Source organism: Lithobates pipiens, unplaced genomic scaffold, assembly GCF_037356315.1.
Source record: "Lithobates pipiens isolate NorthernLeopardFrog02 unplaced genomic scaffold, aLitPip1_a1.2 Scaffold_23, whole genome shotgun sequence".
NCBI classification, from domain to species: Eukaryota; Metazoa; Chordata; class Amphibia; order Anura; family Ranidae; genus Lithobates; species Lithobates pipiens.
In genome coordinates this window covers 131,782,466-131,802,029 of record NW_027507785.1, presented here as the reverse complement: position 1 = coordinate 131,802,029, position 19,564 = coordinate 131,782,466, and the positions used below count along the sequence as shown (strand labels likewise).

The following is a 19,564-nucleotide window of genomic DNA, read 5'->3' as shown; positions in this document are numbered from 1 at the left end:
CTCCTGAAATGCTGTCTTTAGCTTGTATTAAACTTGTCTACTACGACCAAACAACTCTAACTTTGTTTCTCTAGTTCATAACTTATTGTTCTAGAGGGCCTGGTCTTTGCCTGTATGATAAATGCAAATGTTAATCTTGCACTTATTTATTGATTACAGAACATCTGCATTAAACAAAAAAATCCCCTTGCCAGACCCATAGCCATCCACAACCTTTCTGAAGCCTTGGAGAGCTCTTTTGCCCTTGCCATGATCACACCATACACATCAATAGAAAATAGAACACCAGACCCAATATATCTAAGGTTTAAATAGGACAGGTTTTACCTTCTGCCTATTCCCCACAGAGGTTCTGAAATTTTACAGCTAATCTGGAACACCTGACTTCTGATTTCGTGGATTTAAAGTTGTGGTTAATCTATGTTTTTACACGTAAGAAATCAGAATTTTCATTAATTCAGATTATGAAAATGAACACACGTCAACTTTATGTGTCATTTTTTCAAGTACTATATATCACTTTATCTGGTGGCACTTTTTGAATGGAGATTTTAAGTGGAGCTAAACTCTAGCTGACAGCACAAACTGAAAATGCCATTTACATAATTTTAATTACATCCCCCCCAGCCCTCTTGAGTAATGGCAGATGATTTATGTAGCATTTACTTCCTGAAATTCATCTGTCCTTAACTCAGGTATGCAGGCAGGAGGGTGTGCCAAGCTGAGAAAGCCCCTCCTTCCCTCCCCCAAATGGGAAGGAAAAAAAATGTGTCCATGAAGCATGAAGACTCCTGGGTTGTACGGCTGGCCTAGGCCAGGAACCAAAAATGAAAGGTTAAAACAAGAAAATAATACACCTTCCTATCTATTTACTAATGTTAGCAACATTAGGATTACATATTAATTAATTACATAGTTAATGGTTGAGGGAGTTTAATTCCAATTGAATGTTTACTTGTTCAAATATGTAAAAAAAGGCATACCTTTCCATGGGGTGTACTTACTTTTTCTCATATCTGTACATCTACACTGACTCCTCCTTCACTCACATTGAAATATATGCAAACCAAGGGGTGCAGGCTGTCTGCACACAGCAGCTGCATTCATTGTAAGCACTCCTTCCTTTAAAACAGTTATTTAGGCCGCGTACACACGGGCGGACTGTTCGCCCAACCTTGTTCGGCAAACAGTTTCATCAAACAGTCCGCTCAAAATTTGCATGAGCGGACTTGCCCACACACGAGCGGACTGTTTGACGAACAAGGTTGGGCAAACAGTTCGCTCAACTTTTGAAATGAACGGACTCGCCCACGTAAGGCGGAGGCAAGTCCGCCCATTTCGAGCGCGTGTACAGGTAGGCGGGGCCCGCGAAGGAGACGTCGCGGGCTCCGCCGCCTGGAATGGGCTTAAAGGGGAACCCCAACGCCGAAAAAAATCGGCGTGGGGGTTCCCCCCAAGTCCACACCAGACCCTTGTCCGAGCACGCTACCCGGCCGGCCAGGAAAGGGGGGCGAGCGAGCGCGCCCCCCCTCCTGAGCCGTACCAGGCCGCGTGCCCTCAACATGGGGGGGTGCCTTGGGGAAGGGGGGGGCCGCGCGGCCCCCCCACCCCAAAGCACCTTGTCCCCATGTTGATGAGGACAAGGGCCTCTTCCCGACAACCCTGGCCGTTGGTTGTCGGGGTCTGCGGGCGGGGGGCTTATCGGAATCCGGGAGCCCCCTTTAAGAAGGGGGCCCCCGGATACCGGCCCCCCACCCTATGTGAATGAGTATGGGGTACAATGTACCCCTACCCATTCACCTGTGAAATAAAGTACAAATAAAAACACAACACAGGGGGAAAAAATATTTTATTGCACAGCCGGGGGTCTTCCGTCTTCGGGGGTCTTCTCGCCGGACTCCTCCGCTATGTGTGTGTAGCTCTTTTGCCAGCGGAGGAGTCCGGCTTTCTTCCTCCCCGCCGCCGGCCTCTTCTCCCGACTTCGGGGGTCTTGTCCCCCTCTTCGGTTCTTCTGCCGGGCCACCGCGCCTGGTCCGGTGGCCCGGTCTTCTGTCGCCGTCTTCCGTTCTTCTGTCGCCGCCTTCGGTTCTTCTGCCGGGCCACCGCGCCTTCTTGTAGCTCTTTTACAGGCGGTGGCCCGGTCTTCTGTCGCCGTCGCCGCCTTCCGTTCTTGTTCTTCTTGTTCTTCTCCAGGCGATGTTGACACGTCGCTCCCTCCGGCCGGAATGCCAGAGCCGCCCTGCGCTGTGACTTATATAGTGACAATGGGGCGGGGTCACATGGTATATGTCACATGGGTTGATGTCACATGGTGACCCCGCCCCCTTACGATGTCATAGTCCCCATGTGACATCAACCCATGTGACCAACCCATGTGACATATACCATGTGACCCCGCCCCATTGTCACTATATAAGTGACCGCACAGCGCGTCCCCGGCATTCCGGCCGGAGAGCTCGTCGAGTCAACATCTCCAGGAGAAGAACAAGAAGAACAAGAAGAAGAACACGAACGGAAGGCGGCGACGGCGACAGAAGACCGGGCCACCGCCTGTAAAAGAGCTACAAGAAGGCGCGGTGGCCCGGCAGAAGAACCGAAGGCGGCGACAGAAGAACGGAAGACGGCGACAGAAGACCGGGCCACCGGACCAGGCGCGGTGGCCCGGCAGAAGAACCGAAGAGGGGGACAAGACCCCCGAAGTCGGGAGAAGAGGCCGGCGGCGGGGAGGAAGAAAGCCGGACTCCTCCGCTGGCAAAAGAGCTACACACACATAGCGGAGGAGTCCGGCGAGAAGACCCCCGAAGACGGAAGACCCCCGGCTGTGCAATAAAATATTTTTTCCCCCTGTGTTGTGTTTTTATTTGTACTTTATTTCACAGGTGAATGGGTAGGGGTACATTGTACCCCATACTCATTCACATAGGGTGGGGGGCCGGTATCCGGGGGCCCCCTTCTTAAAGGGGGCTCCCGGATTCCGATAAGCCCCCCGCCCGCAGACCCCGACAACCAACGGCCAGGGTTGTCGGGAAGAGGCCCTTGTCCTCATCAACATGGGGACAAGGTGCTTTGGGGTGGGGGGCCGCGCGGCCCCCCCCTTCCCCAAGGCACCCCCCCATGTTGAGGGCACGCGGCCTGGTACGGCTCAGGAGGGGGGCGCGCTCGCTCGCCCCCCTTTCCTGGCCGGCCGGGTAGCGTGCTCGGACAAGGGTCTGGTGTGGACTTGGGGGGAACCCCCACGCCGATTTTTTTCGGCGTTGGGGTTCCCCTTTAAGCCCATTCCAGGCGGCGGAGCCCGCGACGTCTCCTTCGCGGGCCCCGCCTACCTGTACACGCGCTCGAAATGGGCGGACTTTCCGAGCGGGAACAGTCCGCTCATTTCGAAAGTACAGCGGACAAGCCCACACACGGGCGGACTGTTCGCTCAAACACAGTTTCAGCGGACAGTTTTTCGGAATTTCCGAAAGACTTTGTCCGTCCAACTGTCCGCTGAAACTGTCCGCTGAAAGCCCACACACGAGCGGACTGTCCGCCCAAACACTGTTCAGCGGACAAGGTTGGGCGAACAGTCCGCCCGTGTGTACGCGGCCTTAGTCATGCACAGTCCTCTGCATTCTATTAGTACATAGCAGATGGTTAGATGATATGATCTTTTGTGTCTGCTGGAATCATCAGATGAGTCCTATCCTTAGTAAACATATGCTGAGGAGCAGGAATACTGGAATTATTTCTATAATAATATGGCAGTTATAGTCATTAATTTTCAGTTTATCGTAAGTTGTAAGGGGCGGTAGTGGGTAGCACTCTTCATAGTTAGTAAGGTTGAATAAAGACACCAGTCCATCCAGTTCAACCTGAGTGAGGTGTCTACAATTGTCCCTATCCCTGTACATTGCACACTCACAACAGTCCCTACCCTCAAGGAGCCCACAATTCTAGGTCCCCATTCATATACTAGGGCCAATTTTGGACAGAAGCCAATTAACCTACCTGCATGTCTTTGGATTGTGGGAGGAAACCGGAGGAAACCCACACAGGCATAGGGAGAACATGCAAACTCCAGGCAGGTGGTGTCATGGTTGGGATATGAACCAGCGACCCTTCTTACTGCTAGGTGAGAGTGCTAACCACTACACCACTGTGCTTTTACTGCTAGGCTCTTGCCTAGCAGTAAAAAAGTTTCCTCCCACACCCCAAAGACATGCTGGTAGGTTAATGGGCTTCTGTCCAAAAATTGTCCCTAGTATATGAATGTGAGTTGGGGACCTTGGATTGTAGGCTCCTTGAGGGTAGGTGTGTAGCGCTTTGACGGTGCTATATGGGTACCTTGAATAAATAATAATAATATGAGACACAATGTACAGGGATAGGGACAAGTGTAGACAAGCACACACACTCACTCAGGTTGAATTTGATGGACTGGGGTCTTTATTCAACCTTACTAACTATGTAACTATGTATGTGTTTTAAAAAAAGGAGCTTAAAATTGTTTATACATGTATTATTTATATATATCAGAGATATGCAATTAGCGGACCTCCAGCTGTTGCAGAACTACAATTCCCATGAGGCATAGCAAGACTGACAGCCACAAGCATGACACCCAGAGGCAGAAGCATGATGGGACTTGTAGTTTTGCAACAGCTGGAGGTCTGCTAATTGCATATCCTAGTGTATATATATATATATATATATATATATATATATATATATATATATATATATATATACACACACACACATACACATACACACTGTATATATATTATCCCTTTCCCGCCGAGCGTACGCAGATGTGCGTACTCGGCTTCCGGGGGGTATACCGGGATGATGCCCGCACCTGCAGGCATCATCCCGGTACCGTTTTGTTCAGCGGGCGATTGGCTATCCAGGCATAACAACCGATGCGGCTAAAAGCCGCTCGGCTGTTATGCCGGAGGAGCGGGAGGGGACGTCCCCCCTCCCGCCGCCTTCCGCCGCTGTTACCGGTGCTCCCGCTCGATCAGGAGCACCGATTCGCCATCCGATGCCTCCGGCCGCTGGGGCGGAACTGGAACGAAGCCGTAATCGGCTTCGTTCCAGTCTCCTCATAGTAAACACGGAAGCGACGTCATGACGTCACTTCCCGTTTACTCGGCTGCTAATGGCGCCGGTTTTAAAAAAATATCCGGTATTCAGAATCGCCGTTTTCGGCGATCTGAATACACTGAAGTCTAAAGGAGGGGTGAGGGGTCTTTTAGACCCCCGATCCCTCCATAAAGAGTACCTGTCACCGCCTATTACTGTCACAAGGGATGTTTACATTCCTTTTGACAGCAATAAAAGTGATCAATTTTTTTTTTTATTTTAAACAATTTAGTCATTTTAAAATAAATAAAATAAATAAAAAATAAAATAAAATTTTTAAAGCGCCCGCCGTCCCCGCGAGCTCGCGGAGCAAAGAAAACGCATACGGAAGTCGCACCTGCGTATGTAAACGGTGTTCAAATCACACATGTGAGGTATCGCCGCGATCGTCAGAGCGAGAGCAATAATTCCAGCACTAGACCTCCTCTGTATCGCTAACCTGGTAACCGTAAAATATGTTTAAAGCGTCGCCTATTGAGATTTTTAGGTACCGTACTTTGTCGCCAATCCACAAGTGCGTGCAATTATAAAGTGTGACATGTTTGGTATCTATTTACTCGGTGTAACATTATCTTTCACATTATGCAAAAAAATTGGGCTAATTTTACTGTTTCTTTTTTTTTAATTCATGAAAGTGTCCCTTTTCCCAAAAAGTTGCATTTAAAACACCGCTGCGCAAATACCGTGTGACATAAAATAATGCAACAATCGCCGTTTTATTCTCTAGAGTCTCTGTTAAAAAATATATATATAATGTTTGGGGGTTCCAAGTAATTTTCTAGTAGAAAATATGGATTTTAACTTGTAAACACCAAATTCCAAAAATAGGCTTAGTCATGAAAGGGTTATTATACACGATTTATATAGCACCAACAATTTACGCAGCGCTTTACAATGTATAAGGGGGGACAAGACAATTACAGTACAATACAAAAAGGTACAGGAGGGCCCTGCTCATAGAGCTTACATTCTAAAAGGTGGTGGTACAAAGGGTAATAGCTGCAGAGAATGATTTGATGGGGGTGGCTCAGGGACAGTTGTTAGGTGGGTGAGGGATAGGTATATATATATATATATATATATATATATATATCACTGTATCACTCTATATTTGTGTGGTGTTTTGTGCATAGTAAAAGATAAGCAAATCTATGCAGCAAGTCTAATATCCATGCCAGTTTGATAACAATGGATTTTGCTCGCCCTAGTCTGATGTCTGAACAATAAAGGACACCTTCTGAAAGCAAACTCTCACTGTAGATTAAATACACAAGCAGTTTTAAAGCGATAATGATAATTTTTATCAATATATAACTAGAAAAAAGGGTTCTAATTATGAATGACACTGTGACAATGTAATTATAGCAAATCATTGATTTTAAGTGTATGTCCAGCCAAAATGTTTTTTCTTAGTTTTGGATAGAGTGGGGGAGGATTAAAACCTTTGTGAGGAGGTTATTGCTATTCAGGGTTTTTTTTTTTTTAAGAGAGATTTAGCCTTAATTCCTGCCTCTATGACAATGTTTGACCAGACAGGAAGTAAAAGGAACTCCTCAAAAGAAACAAAGGCAGAAGTAAATATGGCTTTCTTTAGTATACATGGGAGGGATAAATCCCCAGATTTGTATTTCTGTCTGTGTCTCTGTTGCAGATTTTCCTTCACTTCCTCAGAAAGCAGTAAAAACACGACACAGGTTCTAACTCGTCCTTACTCTATAGAAAACTAGAAAATATATTTAGGTTATCATACACTTTAATCAGTTTGGAACTAATTACAAAGGATTATTTACAGCAAGCACACAGAGACTTCCTAAATAAAGACTCACTTGGATAAAGAGTCCAGTCTCCCATACAGCCAACCATTTCGGGCTTCTGGCACCATGACAGTGATCATATCTCCTTTAGAAAACTGTAGCAAGGTATGGTTTCCGTTTGTGTTGTGATCGACAATAGCTTGAACTTTTATCATCCCTGTACTGGATGCAGCTGCTGCCACAGCTGCTACTGCCACCTCACCAAAGGAGTTAGAACGACTACGAAAATTGCCCAAGGATCCTGAGAGATAAGAAAATACAATGACAGATAAACACAGAGAATATCAAGATTATATTAATGATGTAATGTTGGTAGCAAAATGCTTGTCAATACAGTACAGCTATTAACAGAAACAGAAACATGTAATCTGTCAATACTGACTTTCTTCTGAAAATGCTTGTTGCTTTGCTGTTTCTGGCTTGGATGCTTTGAGTCACTGACCCACACCAATCATGCAAGTAAAAAGCACTATACAGCATGACATACAAACATCTAACAATTTTAGAAGGAAAGGTCTACATTTTCAGCATGCATGTTCTCTCAATATAAATATCCTAGTAGCCTAGAATATTTAGTAGTAGTTTAGTAGTAGTAGCCTAGTGCAGTGGTTCTCAACCACAGTCCCCAAGTACCCCCAACAGGCCATGTTTTGGGAATTTCTCTTAGATAAAATAGCTGTCCACAATTCCAAGCCATTGACTTTAATTTAAAGCACCTGTGCAAGATAAAATAAAAACATGCAAACTTGGCCTGTTGGGAGTACTTGAGGACTGAGGTTGAGAACCACTGGCCTAGTGCTTTGGCCATGCTGGGCATCCAACCGGTTCACTTTAAAGGTTACCACAGCAGCACCTAATATCTAGCTTCCCTTTACATTCCTGCCACTCCATGCCACTCCTGCCACTTATGACTAGAAGCCCTTTGTAAGCTCCTGTGAGATTACAGTTGGTGCTTATACAGACCTGAGTACTAGGGGGTGGTGGTGGCTATGCAAATACACTTGGTGTAATGGTAACTTGGGCATTTAGTATCAGGGAGAACCGAAACTGGACTGCTCGACGAACTGAGGGCTGTTAATAGGTCTCCTTTAGAGACAGCTGGAAGGGTTACCTCCTGATGTGGATGAAGAAACACCAGGTCTGGCCGAAGGGTCGAGGGTCCCTGGCCTTCTTGGTGTAGTTCCTGCCCTTGTAATTTCTGTCAGGAAAGAACACTGGCCCCCTGTCTGGGGCGGATGGCTCGGTTAGTACTTCCTGAATGTAATTAGGTGGGAATGATGGGAGCGGTGGTGGAGCCTTTTCCTCCTGGGGCTCTCCCTAAGCTCTCAAAGTTCCATGCCTTTCTGGTGGGGACGGGACTGCACTGGTCTGGCTGTGGGCCAGGGTTGAAAGAAGCCCATGGTGTATGTGCCCCTGGAGTGGCATAGTTTCACAGTGATGTGGATCACATGAATTATGGCACCAAGGTCACTGCACTTCGCACGCTTTTTTCCGCACATGCCTCTTAAGCCGAGCCTTTTGGCTAGGATCAGCAGAATTTTTTATTCCTGGCCAAGGGCCGGTCATTGTATGGCACAATGGTCACTTTTCTCTTCCCCTCTACTTCCTTCACCCACTTAATTTATTTAAGCCCTTTGTCACTTTTTGTCTTTTTTTGTTTGTACATGTTTTTGCATGTTTGACTGGTAGGGTGTAGGTCCTTGGGCCTGCCCTGAAAGTCTTGGGAAGGTTTGAACATAGCTTTCTGGCTTAGTTCACCCTCTCTCATGGGGTCGCCCTTTGGGGGAGCCCCATCTAGTACTTGGGTGGGTCTGTTTCGGCAGACCCTCCAAAGAATAGGAATAGGGTCCGTCTGGTTTTGGCCAGATGCAACAAGTGTAAGTAACCCAGTCCCCACCTGGAGCCTAACCCCCCGAATGATCAGGGCAAGGTCCTTTGATTTTGGAGGACCATGTTTACACCCGTTGCACATTTTGTGTTTCACTCTTTATGTGTGTGCACTTTTTTCTGCATCGGGTGGAGTTTTTGAAGTGTGTTCACACACCACGGTCTTTCAAAAAAAAAAAAAAAACACTTCCCATTCAATCCTATGAAGAGTTAATATAATGAGAGTACACACTCTCAATAGGACTGAATACAGACTAAAGTGTGCATGTACAGCTCTGATGGAGAAGGTGTTAAAGAAGCCACACAGGTGAAATCTTGGTGGATCAACAAAAATTAAGTCTAACAGTGGCCAGAAACACTTTGTTTTTTGTTCTAAGTGATGTGTGATTTGATTAAAGCAATCAAAAAGCCATAACTTCCCTTCCGATGTTTTTAGTGTTGAAAATATTTTTATTGAAACATTTCAAGTGAAAACAATAAAACAGTAACCAGCATGAGGCAAATGCAAGCAGGAACAGTAACAGGAGTACAGTTACGGGGGGCCGGCTAATGCCCTGTCGGGAGGCTTGGAGAGTAGGGAAGACGGCCTGTTCTCCGATCCACGTGGCCACAGTAGTGAGAAATACTCATGGGTTACTACATGAGACAATGTTTAATCAATAGCATAAAGAAGACAGAAAGAGAGAGAGAAGAGGAAAGGGAAGAGAGGAGCAAAATAAAGAGGAACAAAGTGGTAGAGGGGAAAGCTGAATAGCAAGAAGAGAGGAGAGGAGAGGTAAGGGGGAGAAGGGGAAGGGATATGGGTAAGGGGGGTAGGGTAAGAGAGAGCCCACAGTGTCCCTATGCGTTCGAGATTTGGTTCATTAAAGCGGAGGTCCACCCTAAAGTGGACCTTCCGCTCATTGGATTCCCCCCCCCCCCTCCGGCGCCACAATTGGCACCTTTCAGGGGGGAGGGGGTGCAGGTACCTGTACAGTACAGGTATCTGCACCCACTTCCGGGATGGCTCTCTGCGGAAAGGGGCGTAGATTACGCCCCTTTCCAAAAGTCCCCCGCTGCCTGCTGGGAAACACAAAGATCCCAGAGGCAGCGGGTCCATCCTTATTGCGCAGCGCGACTCGCGCATGCGCAGTAGGGAACCGGGAAATGAAGCCGAAAGGCTCCACTTCCTGATTCCCATACCCAAGATGGCGGCGGCAGCACCCGAGAGATGATCGAGAGATCGGCTTCGGGTGACGACATCGCGGGCGCGCTGGGCGGGTAAGTGTCACTATTTTAAAAGTCAGCAGCTGCAGTATTTGTAGCTGCTGGCTTTAAAAAAAAAAAAAACGCGGACTCCCGGCGGACTCCCTCTTTAAGGTGTCAGAGGAAGAGAAGCGGAGCCAGATCGACCATTGAGATATAAATTTGGTGTAAGTGTCATTGTCCAGTGCCAACATCTCCTCCATTCTCATGGTGTCATTCATAATTGATACCCACCGTGACAATGGGGGAGTATTCGTCGTCTTCCAATAAGCAGGTATCAGTTGCCTAGCAGAGGACATAAAAAAACGGAGCAATCTTTGTCTCTGCGATTTAATAGACCCGGGCAGTATTGAGAGTAATGCAATTTTCGGAGAGATAGGAACCGGAATATCAGCTAAAAGATTTTAACATTCAAAAACCTGTGTCCAGAAGGGGCGGATCCTCTCACAGTCCCACCAGACATGTATATAAGTTCCGACTGAAGCTTCACAGCGCCAGCAGGTGGCTGGTGTAGACGGGAAGATTTTGTGTAAAGTAGCAGGGTCTCTGTACGATCTGGACAATAGCTTGTAGTTCTTTTCTTGAGAGTAGCAGGAGATGGTTGACTTATGTGTGAAATGAAAAGAGGTTTGCCATTCCGGTACAGAGATGTCTTCACCCAAATCCGCAGACCACAGCCTAGTGTAATGTGGGAGTTGATCATGTGCTAAAGTCTGCAGTAAGTCATATAAGGAGGATAGGAGGTGTTTGGGAGTTTCTGGGAGCGAGCACAGTTCCTCGAAGTTGGTAAGCTTGCGATGTATTTGAGAGGAGGAGTGTAGGCGTTTGGTAAATGTGGACACATGTAGGGCCGTGAGCCAATCTCCGGAGTCTGCCAGGGGGACCGGGGTCCCCTGAGAAGGATGTACAAATGTGCAAGCTTGCGGCCACTCCGTACGCTTAAAGGATCTTAGGGAGGCTGCCCCTGTACTTTGTGGTAGAGCAGAATGGTCAAAGAGGGATGTCAGGGGGCCCGGATCAGAGGAGAGGGTGGTGTTTAGCCCTGTCTTATACCACAGCTTCAAGGAGGTCAAAGTCAGTGGGGATAAGGATGTCATACGAGAGTAGTCCTGTTTGTAACCCCATAGAAGAGCTCGGAGATCTACAGGAGAAAGGTCCTGTTCAACGGTCACCGAGGCCTTGCAGGGAGGACGGGGGAACCATTCTATGATGCGAGTCATATGAGCAGCTGTATGGTAAGTCTCAAAATCAGGGAGGCCTGTTCCTCCCATAGTCTTCGGAAGCGTGAGCAGTTTAAATTTTACTCTGAGGAGGCCCCTGTTGCACATGAATCTGGTGGCCAGCGAACGTAGGGAGATAAAAAATGATTTGGGGCGTATCTCCCGAAACGACTTTACTATTTCAGGGTTCTCCCCATCCCAATTCCCTCCCATGTCCTCAATACCCATCAGCGTAGGATCCCGCAATTTATCTGGGGATCGTCTCACCCCCGTATTAATAAACAAATCCTGTTCGCCAACAGAAGTAATGGGGGCCTCTCGGTCCCGAATATAAGAGACTACTACGTAGCTGCTACCATTGCTCCGCTCTCTCTCCTCCATGAGACGTATCAACTCCCACTATGGGCGACTATTGATCTGCTGGAGACTGACCCCGTCCCAATCTCTTCGTTACCATGGCTCCCACCAATACATCACCCTAAGATTACAGGGCCTTGTATGATTCATACGCTGCGAGTTTGGGACTCGGTGAAGTACTCGGCGGGGCTGGCTTCTCCCCATCTCCCGCTGTTGCGACTTTTACGTTGCCCACTTTTACCTCCGGGTCTTGATAACTCAGCGCAATTCAAGTGGTGGACCATAAATGGATTTGGCGATGTACACTCCTTGCTTACTCCCACTAGGATCTTATGATGTTCTGCGCTCGTCACATGACATACCTCTACGAGAATATTTCAGGTATCTACAGATCCGTCATTTCCTCCAGAGTCTCATTAAATCGCAGGACGCCCCATACAGGTTGACACCGTTTGAGAGCATCTGCAGATCCAGGTCCCACTCTCCTGGTCTGATATCTATGATTTACTCAGCTCTGATCTCTAAGAGGAGACCTCCAGTGCAGTCTTATCATTTGCAGTGGGAGAGAGAGTTGGGGAAGAAGCTGGATCCGGAGGATTGGCAGGCAATGACTCTAGCCATATCCAACTTCTCGCGGCAACGTAGTAATTCTGGAAAATGCATATAAAGTGTTATACCGGTGGTATTATACCCCGACGCGCCTGGCTCGCTTTGTCCCATCCTGTTCCTCTCTTTGTTTCAGGGAATGTGCCCAAGAGGGCACTATGGACCATATTTGGTTGACGTGCCCGCGGGTGTGCAGACTATGGGTCAGGGTGTATGCATTGCTCCGTAGCCTACTTCGAGTAAATCTTAAAAGGGATCCGTTTGAGGAACTCCTTGGCAAACCAATCACTGCGCTATTATGCCCAGAGAGCCAATTGGCGCAACATCTCTTTACTGCAACTAAGTTGACAATAGCCAGAGCATGGAGAACCCCAGCCCTGAGCTTCGAGGCAGTTAAGAACCGACTGAATGGTATCCTCCAGGGACCCATGCGACCGTTTATTATGCCGGCAGGATGATACGTTTGACTGTGGTTGCATAGGTTGTTTATATATCCTGCGCTGGACAATCTTGAGAAGTGTATACTAGAACATGGTCTGCGGATAGATAGTGACACAGTACTTGAAAAATTAGCTGATTCATGTATTTTTCATTTGAAAGTTTTGTATTGTTGATTGGAAGACCCTTGCACTTCAACTGTATGTCGAATATCTTTCAATAAAACGTTATTGATAAGAACCGACTGAATGATGTTATGGTCAATGAAAAATTGTCTTCTGTTCTTTCTGACACTCATGCCAAGTTCCTACGTGTCTGCCAACCCTGGATCGGGTATCATTATTCTCCTAGATTCGATGTCGCTATATTGTCAATGTAAGGACCGGTTGTGCACACCCTGTGAACCCATTCTCTTCCCTCCCTCCCCTCTCTCTTCCTCGACCCCCACTACTCCTCCCCTGATTTTCATTCTGCAACCCTTTTAATCTACTCTTGACTCTTTGTACATCTTCTTCTCTCCTTCTTTCTTTGGTCTTACCAATTTACAGTAGATGATTACTATGGGCTGTCAAAGTATTGTACGACAAGCTTCTGTTGCAGTCATGTGAAAACCCGGGTTCACCCGGACACAGAAAATGTTGGCATCGCTTGGGCAACAGCCTGCTTTACTTAATACTATACTGTGAAACACCTGAACTGTAATTTGTATGAAAGCCTATTGTATTGGAATGTAAACTTGTTAATTAATAATAATAAAAACTTTTGTAAAAGAAAAAAATGATTTGGGGACGTGGATGGGGATTGTTTGAAATAAATACAGGAACTTGGGTAGAGTGTCCATCTTTAGGATATTAATCCTTCCGAACCAGGGCAAGGGAGATCCCCCCCACTCCTCAAGGTCCTTCCGTATACAGTTAAGCAGGGGAATATAATTCAGGGAAAACAAATTAGCTAGATTGGAGGGTATAATGACCCCTAGGTAAAAGATCCCCTTGGTCTGCCATTTAAATGAGAAGTTGGATTTTAGAAGGGACAGTGTGGAGGGGGTGAGGGATATGTTGAGGGCTTCTGTCTACTTCCGATGTTTTTAGACATTTTACATAGATTGGTTTCGATCAATCTGAGTTAATCGGCCAATGAAGAACATTATTGATTATTTTGCATCAATCAACAGCACTGAGATGCTCTGTTCACGAATACAAGAATTTCGAGATTACATGGTAGAAACAGAGATGTAAGTTACAATCATGTCTTAAAATGATTGTAAACTATCACCTTCTAAAACAATCCATTCAGTTTAAAATAGAAATGAAAGGCGGGAAGCGTGTACTCCACTCTGCTAGAACCACAATCTGAGAGGTCTGTGCAAGTCTGCAGAGGAGACGGAAATCTCTGCCCACTGAACGCTGAAATTAAGAGGAGAGTCAGCCTGAATATTAAAGAGAGTTCCGGTTCCAGGAATGGATTTAATACAGGCACAAGTTCATAATTCTTCCGGTGAGTCTAATTTTTATTATTATTTGCTTTTTTATTAGTAATGGCGACGATCTGCAATTTTTATCGTGAGTGTGACATTATGGCAGACAAATCTGATACTTTTGACACTATTTTGGGACCATTGTCATTTATATAGTGATCAGTGCCATAAATATGCACTGATTACTGCATAAATGACACTGGCAGGGAAGGGGTTAAACACTAGGGGCGATCAAGGGGTTAAGTGTGTCCTAGGGAGCAATTCTAACTATGGGCGCTACCACTGACATGACGGCGATCACTGCTCCCGATGAGCAGTAGATCTCTGTCGTGTCACTGGGCAGAACGGGGAAATGCCTTGTTTACATAGGCATCTCCCCATTCTGTCGCTCCATGACATGATCATGGGACACCGGCGGACATTGAGTCTGCGGGACCCTTAATGCCATGTCTTAAAGGGGACATACCTGTATGCACATTTGCGCAGCCATGCCATTATGCTGACGTATATCATCGTGCACTGGTCAGCAAGCAGTTAAACATTTTTTTCCTCATGCTTACGCACGGACTCCTCGCTACCTGACATGACAAAGTTTGAGCGTATTTGCAAGAAAGATCCCCATGCACTGGGCTTGATCTCCTCTTTCTACTTACAACCGGTAGATCCACCACACATCTGTACACTACCTAAACAAATGGCAATCCGGCCTGGGCCTACAACTGGATGCTACCGACTGGTCTAACAACTGGGCTGACAAAATCAGCTTCACAGAATGTTGTGGCCTCTGAAGCAAATTACAAAGTATTAATGTTCTGGTACCTGGTTCCTTCCCGGATTGCCAAATATCTTCCATCCTACTCTCCTGCTTGTTTCTGAGGTTGTCCAGACAATGGCACACGCTTTCATATCTGGTGGAGTTGCCCCCTAGCCCAATCATATTGGGCTGACATTTTCCATATCCTTTCCACCCTTATTGGCAACACCTTAGCCCCTGACCTAGCCATGGCTCTACTCAATAAGAAACCTCCTGAAGTAACCTATCTTCAATTCAAGCTACTTTTGCAGGTTACAACTGTTATGAAGCAAACCATTGTGAAGGCCTGGAAAACCCCCCACCTCATTATCTTGGAAAACAAAAATAGTGTTACCAGAGCCATGGTTCATGCCAAAATAGAAGCAGTTTTATTAAACAGGGTCAAAAAGTTAAGCTTGAACGCCTTTGGAAACCTTGGGTCGACCATTTCTTCCCTCCCAACTTCGATAGCGCTTACTATTACCTTGAATAGCCTTATAGATAACTCTGCCTACTCATAAGGACCAGACTCATATCTTCTTCCCCCTCCTTCTTCTCAGCTGCCCCCCACCTCTGCACTGTGCCATTACACTACTAATGCCTGCCCTTATCCTGGGAGAAAATGTATTTTCGATGCATCCTGACGAGATTTATTGTTCTTTCCGTCAATAAAAAAATTGAACAAGAAATGTTGGCATAACACTTTAACTATCAAAGATCGAAATCCTCTCTCTAGTGTGTGACATATCGATCGAATGGCTAGTTGGTTATAGATTGATCTCAATTCCAGCAAGAATACTCAATCATAAAAATTTATAATTTATCTCAGTGTGTTTATAGCCACCTGTCATACACACACAGCCAGCTGCCATACACACAGGCCGAATGTTGGACTTGCATCCTACGCGCCGATTCGTATCGGTTCGTACCATACCCTACGATTCATTATTCATATCATTGCTCTGACCGATTTAGATCATGTCAGCAGCTATGTGCATCACACTCCAAACCGAACTCAGTCACAACGGCGGCACAACGGTTTGCTTCACCAGTATTCCACACACCAATTCTTAACAGTCCCTATCATAAATCTATGATTCGCTATGTATGCCATTTTCACAGTTTGCGCCTACACATACTATTTCTGCTATCCTTTTCTTTTCGCCTATTAGTAGGTTACCTTTGTTGCAATCATTGCAAGAAAATACATCAAGCAATCGCTGCAAAATACACATATCTCAGCATATACTCATTGCATTTGCTACAAACAGGCTTCTCAGCATAGACTCCTTGCAATCGCTGCAAGTACACGCATCTCAGCAGTTACCCATTTGCTATGCTGCAAAAACATGCATCTCAGCATAAACTTGCAAACGCTGCAAGCACACATCTCAACATAATTTCTTGCAAATCGCTGCAAGCACACTCACTTAATCGGCTACTCGTCTCCAGTGGCATTCATACGGGCCACTCATTATTTTCCGTTTGTCTTTCTCCCTCAGGTCAGTTGAGTTCAGGTTCTGTCCTACACCAGGTTGGAAGTTATTTCCCAGGATGAAAAAAAACCCCCCCAATGATTGCATCTTCACCTGGGTCAGTCGCATACAAAGGGAACAAAGGGGGAGTAAAAAAAAAAAAACGTTTTGGTTGCACTTATGTCACCCCTACTGCAGGTGTTCCCGGTTGACCGATTTTCGATCCTAATCAGGACCTCACTTCTAGAGCATCAGGCAGGTGCGTAATTCACAGGTTTTTCTATCACATCACTTTGCAGCACCCTTGCACTACATGATACTCTATTTTCGAAGGACGCCACTCAGAACAGGCCTCGCCATGGTCGACCAAAGAAGTTGAGTGCATGTGCTCAGCGTCCTAGCAAGAGGTTGTCTTTGGGAAATAGACATATAAGTGCTGCCAGAATTGTTGCAGAGGTTGAAGGGGTGGGAGGTCAGCCTGTCAATGCTCAGACCATACGCCGCACACTGCATAAAATTGGTCTCCATGACTGTTGTCCCAGAAGGAAGCCTCTTCTAAAGATGATGCAGAAGAAAGCTCGCAAACAGTTTGTTGAAGAAAAGTTACAGTTCATTGAGGGAACCATGAATGCCAATATGTACTGTGACATACTGAAGTAGAGCATGATCCCCTCCCTTCAGAGACTGGGCCGCAGTGCAGTATTCCAACATGATAACGACCACAAACACACCTCCAAGACGACCACTGCCTTGCTAAAGAAGGTGAGGGTGATGGACTGGTCAAGCATGTCTCCAGACCTAAACCCTATTGAGCATCTGTGGGGCATCCTCAAACAGAAGGTGGAGGAGCGCAAGGTCTCTAACATCCACCAGCTCTGTGATGTCGAGGGAAAGAGGACTCCAGTGGAAACCTGTGAAACTCTGGTGAACTCCATGCCCAAGAGGGTTAAGGCAGTGCTGGAAAATAACGGTGGCCATAAAAAATATTGACACTCTGGGACCAATTTGGTCATTTTCACTTAGGGGTGTACTCACTTTTGTTGCCAGCAGTTTAGACATTAATCGCTGTGTGTTGAGTTATTTTGAGGGGACAGCAAATTTACACTGTTATACAAGTTGTACACTCACTACATTGTAGCAAAGTGTAATTTCTTTTTTTTTTTTTTTTGTTTTCAAAAAGTTTTATTAAAGCGATAAATAGAAAACAGCTTCAGTGAAAAGGATCAAATGACATAAACATCATATGCAGTTGGATGACAAGATTATAACAAAATGGCGAACAGACCATAGGGTTCTACAGTGGCATAGATCTTACATCCAATGAGAAATCGTAATCGAGGGAAAGCAAAAATATTCAATGTCCTGACCTTCATATTCGTAATGTATAAGAATAGACAGCACCAAGAAAGAAATGAGAAGTCTAGAAAGAAAGCAAAGAGAGAGAAGAGAAAAAAAAAAATAACAAAAGTAGAATTCTTTTTATTAATTTTTTATTCCTTAGTTCTTCTTTTTCCAGATGGGCAAGAGAAAAGAAAAAAAAAATCCCCGGTGTGATCATTTTTGTAATCTAAATAGGAACCATGGGTTCCACTTTAGGTCATATATATGAGTGGTGTCCTGTAAAGTATGGAAAATCTTTTCAGTCAGCATTACTTGATCAATGCGTGAGAGAACCTGAGATAAAGGGATCGAAGAGGACTTCCAATGTAACGCTATAGTCCATAGCATAGAAACGGAGATGGAATGGACGAGCCTCACTAGAGGTTTAGGGGTGTCCTGTGGGGTTTGGAAGAGAAGACAGTAGTGGTAAGTAAGGGACATCGCTCTACCAGCGAGTTTTTCTATCAATCTCAAAATCTCCTGCCAAACTGGCCGAATCCGGTCACATTCCCAAAAAATGTGAACAAAAGTGCCTCGGTGATTGCAACCTCTAAAACAGTTGGGGGATGTATGAACATAAATCTTGTGCAAACGTACCGGAGTGTAGTACCATCTAGTAATTACTTTAACAGCTGTTTCCCTAATTGTTAAGGATCTGGTGCATTTACACATGTTGTCCCATCCCTCCTCCCAGTCCACAACACCGGTCCCTAGTGCAAGCTCCTGTTCCCATTGTGATCTATACTTCAGAGTCTGAACCATTGTAAGTCCCTCTAGAGCTTTATAGATCAGGGAAATCAGGCCCTTTTGGCGTGGGAAGTTAAAACATAAATCCTCAAAGATGGTGAGTTGGACCTGGGACCGGAGTCTGTAATGGGAGAGAAAGAAGTGACGGATTTGCAGGTATCTGAAAAGTTCCCTGTCGGGGAGTTGGTGCTGGGTCTGTAATACTGCAAAGGGAATGAAATCAGAACCCGTCACGAAGTCCCTTAACTGAGTAAGCTTGCATTGAACCCATACTCTGAAAGACTCAGGATGTAGGTAGGCTGGGGGGAACCTAGGATCGCCCAGGTAAGAGGCGCCCACAGAGCTCTCCGAAGTGAGGTTGTATTTGTGCTTGTAGCGATGCCACAGTTGCAGGCTGTCTGCAACCATAGTGTTAAGCGTGCATAAGGTTGAGTGAGGTCGATGGGTTGACCACATAAGGCCCGGGAGATAAAAGGGTGCTATCGAATCACTCTCAAAACGCACCCAAGGAACTCTGGAATTAGGGATCGACCATTGTGCTTGTTGCGTAAATCTGCAGGTAAGATAATACAACCAGATTTGAGGAACCCCTAGGCCTCCACTTCTCATAGAGCTGTATAGGACTCCCCTGGCAAACCTGGGCGACCTATTATTCCAAATGAATCTGTTAAAATGGGACTGAAGGTTGAGGAGAAAAGATTTAGAAAGCCTAACCGGTAGGGAGCGAAACAGATATAGCAGCCTGGGAAGGATGACCATTTTGAGCACAGTGATTCTCCCCATAAAGGGGATATGTAAAGAGAGCCAGCTTTTAATAGTATTTTTAAGTTTTCTAATCAATGGGGGATAATTAACCCCAAAGAGGTCACGAAAATTTCCGGGCAGCCCCACTCCCAGGTAGGGTATGTGGGAGGTGGCCCATGTAAAGGAGTAGTTTTGTTTAATAAGGGCTAAATCAGTGGGATCAAAACCTATGGGAAGGGCTACCGATTTGGAAACAT

At 46.0% G+C, this 19,564-nt stretch overlaps 1 protein-coding gene across 2 annotated transcripts in view; it reads right to left on the bottom strand.

Moving 5' to 3' along the window:
* The window catches only part of BAIAP2L2 (BAR/IMD domain containing adaptor protein 2 like 2), a 218,081-nt gene that overhangs the window by 13,811 nt on the left and 184,706 nt on the right, over positions 1 to 19,564 (bottom strand). For both annotated transcript variants that reach the window (XM_077452380.1, XM_077452381.1), the window contains one exon: positions 6,951 to 7,179. In XM_077452380.1, coding sequence (XP_077308506.1) covers positions 6,951 to 7,179 — 229 coding nt within the window. The remainder of the gene's footprint in view (positions 1 to 6,950; positions 7,180 to 19,564) is intronic.